Genomic DNA, 10027 nt, shown 5'->3' with positions numbered 1-10027 from the left:
TTTTATCTTCTTATCTTATAAAATGCAGACGTTACTTCAAAAAAGTAGATTATTACGTCCTACGCAGCATGCATTTAGTCGTGCTAATTTACCAATGACCTGCTAAGTCATTGTTTCCTGGCTGGTTCTTTTCCTGCCGAAAAAGAGATATTGTTTGATGTTGATCATAGAAATATGATATAGTAAAACGAAGTATAAACAATCAAATAAAAAATTCTTCAGAAAAAAAGGAATTTATCTAAGTGGAAGAACTCCTCATTTATAGACATATTTCTCGATGCTGTTAGATTTATTTTCCTTTTTTAATATTAATTACCTCTATTTAATTAACTTTTTGTTTTTGTTTTTTATTGATTCATGTTTTGTTTGGAACAATGAAAAGTGTGTATCAGACAGAGTTGATAAAAGCTTTGTAAAAAAAATATGAATAAGTCGATACAGTCGTTATTATAAATCTTTATTCTAATACAATTAATCCCTTTCATCCACTTGGTCTCATAGAGACACATTCAATAAGCTTTAGAATCTTGAGCAGCAGCTGGGGAACAAGAAAGAAGAAACAAGTTGATTGTTCGATCAATTAAATCTAATTAAATTCTAAACCCAACTTTCCTCCTGTAGGACGGGGGCATTGGATAGGCGCGGGCAGGGGTCCAAATTCAAGACCGTCGTCACGGCAGTCCGAAGCGCCTGCCACAAGACCTAGCAACCACCTTTACGTATAAGTAGAAGCAGATGGCTAGCCAGTTTGGGGGGGGGGGGGGCGTTTCACTAATGTTAACCTGGTTCAGTGAGCTGATTTATTTTAACAAGTAACAATGTAAGTTTTAAAAATAAATCCGTAAACAAGGTCTACGAAAAGAATAAAGGAGCATTGCTTTGGATAGAATGGTACAATACAGAGTGATGATGGGCATCTGTAAAAAAAAATAAAAAAATTAGTGTCATAGCCCTACCTACATCACTCAGTGATTAAGGAATTAAAATTAGTAGGAGAGAGAAAAGGAGATTACTGTTATTATTCAGGAGGGTCATACAGTGTATAATTTGGTCTGGAATGACTACATACTATAAGATTGTTAATGGAACTTTCGTCCAGTGAGGAGGCTGTAAAACTTATATCTGCCTGTCTGCCTTCTTTCATATAGACTGGTCTTAAGGTATAAGCTTCGGAATGCCGTCATGATGGTCTGAAGTTCGAAACCAGTCTCTTGGAGGTCTGGACTAGGACTTTTTAAATCTTCTGAAGGAATGTCTGGAACTTGTAAAGCTCAGAACAATCGAATCAATTTTAATCACGAAGGTATCAAGTCCAACTGGAATTAATCTGAAGTTACATTCGTGTGCTTTTGTATCTAAATCTGAAACAGTATTTGTATTCGGACATTATTTGAATAATATTTCCCTCTTGTCTTTTATCTCTTGGCGTCAACGATTCGTCCATCACACTCAAACTAAGAAATTAAAGTTAAAGAAAAACACACTCAAAAATCACTCTATTCATATTTCTACTGTGAAATTCTGAGCAACATAGGGCCCTAAACTAGGCACGGGTATCCATGAGGCAATACAATTTTGCACACACACTAATAAATTAAATAAATTTAAATAGATATTTTTAAAAGGTCACCAGACGCCGCCAAATAGCGATAACTACAACTGTACAGATAGTAATTGATGAAGGCTTGATAAGAGCATCTTTAGGTCAAGTTTGGGGTCAGAATGGTTATAAAAGTATTGCGTTTCGTCCTGTTCGTACAGTTATCGATAGTTCCGGGTTCAAACCCTGCCCGCTCCCTACCTCCGTCGTCGTGCGGAATGTTTCGACTAGGAAGTAAATTATCTTCAACTCTGAAGGAACATCCGAAACATTTGAGACATTTGACAGACACATACCTGGTTTGAATACGGTGTAGTAGGTCTCCATGCCAGCCGCTATGTGATCCAGCACGTGGCAATGGAAAAGCCAGGTGCCAGGATCATCAGCAATAAACTCAACGACTTCGGCCATGCCTGGGAAGATCTGCACAACATCGTCCTTGTGGTCAATACTACTTTGGACATAGGTGTGTCCATGGAAATGGACAGTGTGTAGGTCAATCTAAAAAAAAGAAGAAGAAAAAAGTCAAGTTACATTTTTTTAAAGTATATTTTTTTAAATCTTTAAAAACAAAAAAACAAAGCCTACCTAAGGTAAGGAACTCCGCACTTACAACTATATATCTCAATAATGTAGAAGTTATTTCCATTTTTCAATATGAAACAAAATAATTAATAACCAATAATTAATTGATTAATTGTTAATTGTTTCATCGATCCATGTTTTCTTTGGTACAATAAATAATTGCTAAAGTTTTAAATTGATCCCAGAAAGGCTGTGGGCAAAATAGTTTGTACAATTATCTAAGGGGACGAAACCCTACTTATTTAGCCGTATCTGTGAATATTGAAGGATCAATTGCCCTTGTTGGTATCAAACAATATAATTAATTACCAGTAATAGGTTAATTTCTTTATTGATTCATGTCTTGTCTAGGCCAATCAACAACTGTGCTAATGTTCAACTTGATCCCAGAATGGGTGGGGAAGAAATAACGTATTAAAAAATTTACCCGACAGACAGACTGTGTTGATATAAGCTTTGTAATAAACTACAATATCGACTAGCGCAGTTACCTCAGTTCCCAAACCCATCACATTCCAAGCAACCTTCTGGTTGTAGATCATGATCAGGTTCTGGTTGTTGCCATAGATACGCCCATTGATTGTGTGTTTCTTGTTACTCTCGACAAACCTCGGGTCATTTCTGAGAAACACAGTGTGTTGAAAACATTCAGTAATGCTCTGTACTACAGAAACAAGCAAAATCAAAATAATAAAATTTTAACAAAGCTTATGTAAAGGGAAGATTCGCAAATTCTTTGCAATATCTCTCAATACTGCAAGGTTTATAGCCCTTTTTCTATATAAAACAAAATTATTGATTAACACTAATTGGAAACTAATCGATTAAATTTTTGATCTGATTCCTCTATAGTCACGGGTTATGAATAAATGCGCACAATTTTAACTTGATCCGAGAATGGTAGGTGGAAGAACAAAAAAAAAATGTGTACAAACTCTGTACCAGACAGACAGACATAACTAACCATGTAAGACACAACTCAATAACAATTTATGACGTCAGGGTACTCAGAGCCGACAGCAAGGAACGTGTCTGTCGTGCCGAGTAAGAGACACATCATTCTGGATTTCGGTCACACTGTGAGGGGTGGGGCCGATTTTGTTAGAACATCAGGGTTCCACGGAACACTGTTTGGGAAACACTGTTCTAATGTAAACTAGAGAATATTTCTAAACTGAGGATCATGCCTCTGGGAGTGTCTAAGCCATAATAATTTCCTAATAATTAGCATTCAATACAAGTAGACATACTATATAACCAATATACGTTTGTGTATGCACTGTATACAGACATAAATACTGTATTGGCTACAAGACAGTGGTTCTCTCAACGCTTCCATATGGGTCTGAAACATCAAACATTGGTACTATATATAAAGTAGCTTATACTTCTTGATCGCTTTTACTAAAGATGTCTGCGCCATATCATGGGCTTTCGCTGGCGAGACCGCACTACAAACAGCGATGTTCTTGCGAACGCCAGTATGGACCGTTTAGAGAGACTTCTTAAAGTTGGACTGTTACGATGAACTGGGCACATATCCCGTAAAAGGGAAGATCGTATGTCAAAGGGAATATGGAAATCTTTTTGGGTGAAATGAAAGGTGGATTTAACAAAGTTGCCCTGCAAAAACGCTTTAAATACCAGCTTGCAGCAGGCGACTTCCGAACGAGACAGCTGTAGGTTTCTTACAAAGGCCGCGGGATGTACTTTTGAGACCAAAAGGAAATCCGCTGTTCATGACAGACGTAGACGGCGAAAACAGAAACTAATTCGATCACTGCCGGACAACTGTTGAATCTGCGCTTGATGTGGCAAAATATATAGGTTGCAGATGGGACTGAGTAACCACGTAATATGCTATACTTCTCGTTAGTCTTTAGTCTTTAAGAAAAGACTTATTACTATTCTATATACATATATATTTAAAGTATACATTACTGGTAGTTTGTGCCTATACGGGCAGGGGCGAACATCTTGATGTTCTCTTCCAAGTACCAACTGTCGTTTTCATTCATGACTGTGAACAAGGTAAACAACTCTCTGTCCACATCTTTCCTTCTAGAGTAGGAATCCAGAATACCTTTCCTGAAATGAATGAGATATATTATATACAGTGATCATTCTCCCACATATCGATAATAATACATGTACTAAATATAATATCTAGCAATAGTTACAATCACACCCATCGAGTTTCAGCGTGATGTATTTTGTCCGGAACAATCTCTTACTAGAACGGCCTCAGATTGTAACTTCCTCTCCCAACACAATTTTCTGGTCCTCAAATTTATAACACCCCCGCCTTTTTTTTTTGTCTCTTTCATCGTTAAATTGAATGATCCCTACTCCCGTATTTTATAAGATAAGATAAGATAAGATTATAGAGTATGCACAAACTTGTTAGGCCCATCAATTGTAGCCTTCACGTTTGCCTTAAATCATAAGGCCTTACACACACACACACACACTACACGCAATATTATTAAATGAAACACACACACGTTTAATAGGTCCTTAACTTCATTATTTCGACTTTCAAATTTTAGATTTAGACTAGAGGCAACTTCTTGTAGCTCTAAATCTAGATCTAGTCAGTAGACAATTGTGCCCAGCGTTATCATTAGCCGTCATTACATTTTTAAACTGCAGAAATATTCTCCACACACACAAACAAATGCTTTCAGGCAGATGTTCCATGTTCTGAGTGAAAACACATTTCACAAACGCACAGACCTAAGGATAATCTCTAACATTCACTCTGAAAATTCTGTGGATTCGTTAATTTTAAATCAAATTTAGATTAGGAAGCGAAAGTCTAATAATATAATAGATAACAAAATAAATATTCTATAGAAAAACCAGTAGATTTGTGTCTCACCTGCAGACCACCAGACCTCCGAGTAGACCAGAGTTGGTGTCCTTCAAGGGGTCGATAGAAGAGTAATACACCCAGGGAATGCAGTTGGGGTCATTTCGACCGGGACCAGATCTCTCGGGTACTTGCCAGACGTACTGGTAAACCTGACCAGGGGCAACAGCTGTGGCATCTCCGTAGTTGACTCCGCTATCTTTTTGACTGATGGAAAAATTTTAAAAAGATTCTAAGATTAAGAGAAGAGAAGCAGATCAACGAAACAAACAAAAAACTGACGCAATGATTCAGTCAATGGCATTTTTTTTTCATGACATTTGACAGAAAACTACTCATTGAAAATGTATTAAGTTAAATTTATCATTACCTGGCCAGGACTTTGGATCGTTGAACTATTCAACAAATCGTCTATCGAATTTCGAACTGATAGGGTGCTAATGGAAGCCAAAGCTTGCAGCTAAGTGGTCTGTAGGAAGTACAGTGGTTTTGTCTTGAGGCGGGACAGAATGTGATGTGACTGATAAAGCCGATTCTGGAGCGGCAGAGTTTGCCACAGTTTGTGCATGTATATGTATCTGTCCTAGGGCTAGTTGACAGGGAAGCTTTCTTCTTCTTTCTCTTGACTGACGCAGCTTGGTTTCTTTTGCACTCGGCGAAGTTCGTACGAGCACCTACAGTCCGGTCTTGGGCTATCTCCTCCCACACACTTTGGTCGATGCCAGTGGCTCTCCTGTCTCGCTTTTTTGCAGACATCTCTGTAGGTTAGTCTTGGGCGGCCCTTGGGTCTGACTCCCTCTGCAAGCTCAGCGTATAGTATGTCTTTAGGGATTCTTGCATCTGGCATGCGAGTGACATGACCGAGCCAGCGTAGTCTTCTCTGTGTAAGAAGAGCATAGATGCTGTGCATATTGGCCCGTTTCAGAACGTCCTGGTTGGAGACAAGATCCCTCCATTAAATGCACATTATTCGTCGCAGCCAGGGTAAGTGGAAGTTATTTCATCTGTGTTCTTGACGCTTGTAAGTTGCCCAACTCTCACTGAAGTTTGCATTGTAGACTAGGATTTTGTTAGCCGTAGTCAATTTGGTATTTTCCCTCGTGGAGAGTTTTGCCATTGCTGCAGAAGCCTTTCCTATTCTTTTTTGTCAGCTCAGTATCTAAATCTAGGTTGCTGGCTATTGTTGTTCCCAAGTATGTGAATTCCTGCAGCACTGTAAATATGTGATTTCCAATGTGTAAGCTATATTGATAAAGTGCTAGGCTTAAATAACCGAGGATTCTCCTGTTCCAATTCCAGTGAAGACTTACATTTGGAATTTCTGGGTTTTCAGTGAAGACTTAAATTTTGAATTTCTCGGTTTTCAGGACTCCCATGAGTTTATCCAAATATAATGGGTATCTGTCATACGTTAGGGAGGTAAAGGTCGTTGTGCTGGGTACATGACACCCTTGTTAACCTATTGAACCAGAAACAGCTAAGCTTTACATCGTTTGCTCCCATATATCCCACGTCTGAAAGGGGAACTTAACTTTTTGTAAAAAGCTATATTGTACCTCTATGACTAAAAAAATCGGTTCCGCCCATGTGTACTAAGATGATGATGAAGCACTTAGACTAACAAAGTGCTACGTATGTAACTGGAACCTCCTGGTTGATTCTTTAATAATGTCAATTAAAATAGTTCAAGTTTAAAGACAACCTAATTCATAATTCTCTCACCTGGTCTTGAGGCCATGAACGTGAATGGAGAAAGGTATTCTTGCGTTGTTTTTGAAGGTGACCCTGATGGTGTCCCCGACTTCTGCCACCATCACTGGACCAAGGATGTCTCGGTTCTCTCCTGGTTTGATCAACTTGAAGCTGTCGTCAGTGTACTCCCGGTAGACGGCTTTCTTGTGAACTTTACCAATGAAGTAGGGATCGTGTCTTACAAATATGTGTCCCTCACTGAGGAAACATAACAGACAGTTACATGTGGTACATCATAATATGACATAAAAAACGAATTGCATCATGTCAGTCACAATGAGTTTCACCATAATATGACATATACAACGAATTGCATCATATGTCATTCACAATGAGTTTCACCATAATATGACATATACTACAAATTGCATCATATGTCAGTCACAATGAGTTTCACCATAATATGACCATTACAATGAGTTGCATCATCAGATGACAGTTCCAATGAGATACATTATTATTTAGAGGGGAAAAATAAATGATAGCTTTTATATAGCGCTACATTCATGCTTATACTAATAGCATGCTCAGAGCGCTATGGTCCAATCTCATTTGTGGACTGAAAGGGGGAGGGAGTATCTAGGAGAAGGTTTTTTCGTGCTGCCTTTATACTCTGCTCGAGTCGGGTGTCGAGCCTCGAGCCCCCTTCATAGATAGCTAAGCCAAGCCAAGTTGAAGCGTACTTAGCCTCTCTACCACGCATCCCACGCATATAGCAGTTACAATGAGTTGCATCATGATATAGATAGTATATCTATATGTGTACACACTGGCGGATCCAGGGGGGGGGGGCGGTAGGGGCGATCGCGCGCCCCACTCGGCCGACCCCCTTCGGGGGGGGGGGGGGCGGACGAATTTTAGTATAGAATTCACAAAATTTGTATACGAATTTATTACTTATGTTAATAATATATACTAATTATTTATATTTCAACATATTTTTAGATTATTTCGCCCCCTCCTTCCAGTATTTTGGCCGATTTGGTAGGGTCGGGAGGGGGCGATGGCATCAATCCGCCCCCCCCCACCATAAACTTTCGAGTGGGGGGGCGGTCCTATTTATTTGTAGAAATCACAGCTTGCTAACTGAATCAATTAACTATCTATATGATTAAAACTTGTTATTGGTATTTTAACCAGTCTTTATATTATGTCGTTCACCTGTTGGCCGATTGGAAGGGGAGGAGCGAATACCTCCACTGCCCTTCCCATCTAAACCCTTTGAGTGGGAGGGGGGGCGATCCTACATTTATGGAGAAATCATAGTATGTGAACAAAATTAGTCGAATATCTATATAATATAAACAGGTGGAAGTGCGATACATGCAATCCCCTTCCCCCCATCGGACAAATCAATACTTTTTCTTTTTGTATTATAGTAAGAAATTACAAAATGAAGAAAAAATCTGTCACTAATATAATTTATATATGCTATAAAGTAAATTCTTATATCGAGTCGCCCAACCCCTATTCTTTAATGCAAAATGCAATCATTAGCAGAAATTATAAAAAGGAGCGAGGATTAATCGTTTTCATTTTACCGCCACTCCCCTTTCCAGACAGAGTTTGTGTAATTTCACATGAATTTATCATAACTATTTTAAGAAAGACTTTGCTTTGGACAAGTTATAATTCTAATGAGATGAGTTCAAAAGCCAGATAATCTTTTCCTAGTCGACTTTTTTCCAACCTTTACTCTATCTCATATTTTTCTAGTTAAATAAATTTAGGAGTTTAACTCACAATTTATGCTTGAATTTTATTGAATATTATTAATCGAATATTTTTTTTTCGGCGGCGATCCTCAAGGCCTTAATCTAAATATGTGGGGTATCTTATCTTTTCAAAGAACAAATCGGTTGTATTTGCAATGTATTAAGGGACTATAAATTCATATTAATATATTTTTCAACATTTTATAATAGAATGAAAAATGAGCTGTAGGTCAGGAGAATGTGTTACTGCAGTGAAGAATGCCAGAAAACGCTTTTAGCGTCGAGGCTTCGCCCCGAACCTCACTGATGATTATTAGGTTGTAGATGTCAGGAGAATGCGTTTCTGCAGTGAAGAATGCAAGAAAACGCTTTTGGAGTCTGGGCTTTGCCCCGAACCCAATAATAAGTAATGAGCTGTAGATGTCAGGAGAATGCGTTTCAGCTTCGCCCCGAACCCTACTGATAAATAATGAGCTGTAGATGTCAGGAGAATGCGTTTCTGCTGTGAAAAATGCAAGAAAAGGCCACTGAGAAAGCTTACAGCGCTCTCCCAGACCCCAAGTTTGCAAGAGAAAGGCCTCAACATGACTGTTTTTGTTCTGTTTTTTTTTCGCCGAAGATTGAGAAACAGTCTTATTTTATTCTCATATATCGAATATATATATACTGTACGCACGTTTATGTATAGGGTTAGGGTTTACTGGGTGTTAGGGTTAGGGTTTGGAAAAAAATCGCCGCCCCCCACTCCAAAGTTCTGGATCCGCCAGTGTGTGTACATGTGTAGCAGTTCAAGCATGTCGTCCGAAATTATTTCCCACTGTGACAACATTGAAGGAAGTTTAAACATCAGTGGTGTGGGCTGCTGCATTTAGTGTATCCCAAAAAGAGTCTAATTCTAAATAGATCCACGTTTTGTAATGCCGGGGCGCACCGCACTCAAACGCACCAACTATGTTACACTTAGGTCTAGCACACTAGTGGTTCACTTGGAAATGTATGTAGTTTTCTTGAACTATTTTTCGCTTCTTCTCATAAGCAGAGAAAAGTTATGAGACAATCATTGAGTTATTTGAGCTGGGAAGGGGGGGGGGGGGAGTTGGTATGTTTAATTCATTCCAGAAAGCGAATGCGTTTATCATACTCGAATAATTAGGTCAATATTGTATTCTAGTTGACAAAAGGAAACAGGTAATAGCCTAATCAACAGAGCTCTTATTCAAATGTAGATCGGTCCGTGGTGGCTGACTGGTAATGCGCTTAATTTCCGTGTTCAAGCCTCTATGACGATTAAGATTTTTTTATCTTCGAATTTTTTTAGGGCGCCGCAAAGTTAACCCAACTCTAAATGGGCACCTGTATCTAGGGAGTTACAAGGGGATTGGTCTTTGTGCTGGACACATGACACCATCGTTAGCAATGGAGAGAGCTTCATTTACATCCTCTGCTTCCATTGTTAGGTATTAAGAGGTTAGCTTAACTTTTTAAACAACAAATATAGATTTT

At 38.7% G+C, this 10027-nt stretch overlaps 1 protein-coding gene across 1 annotated transcript in view; it reads right to left on the bottom strand.

Moving 5' to 3' along the window:
* Positions 1 to 440: 440 nt before the first annotated feature.
* Positions 441 to 10027, bottom strand: part of LOC106056368 (hephaestin-like protein) — a 28396-nt gene continuing 18809 nt past the window's right edge. Inside the window, exons 14-19 of the mRNA XM_056012558.1 lie at positions 6780 to 7007; positions 5067 to 5264; positions 4127 to 4273; positions 2677 to 2806; positions 1897 to 2101; positions 441 to 538 (exon numbers count right to left, since the gene is read on the bottom strand). Of these exons, the coding sequence (XP_055868533.1) occupies positions 510 to 538; positions 1897 to 2101; positions 2677 to 2806; positions 4127 to 4273; positions 5067 to 5264; positions 6780 to 7007 (937 nt within the window). The 3' untranslated portion in view covers positions 441 to 509. The remainder of the gene's footprint in view (positions 539 to 1896; positions 2102 to 2676; positions 2807 to 4126; positions 4274 to 5066; positions 5265 to 6779; positions 7008 to 10027) is intronic.

Source organism: Biomphalaria glabrata, chromosome 15 (assembly GCF_947242115.1).
Source record: "Biomphalaria glabrata chromosome 15, xgBioGlab47.1, whole genome shotgun sequence".
NCBI lineage: Eukaryota > Metazoa > Mollusca > Gastropoda > Planorbidae > Biomphalaria > Biomphalaria glabrata.
Note: the sequence above shows the minus strand (reverse complement) of the source record. Positions and strands in the feature narration are given on the sequence as shown.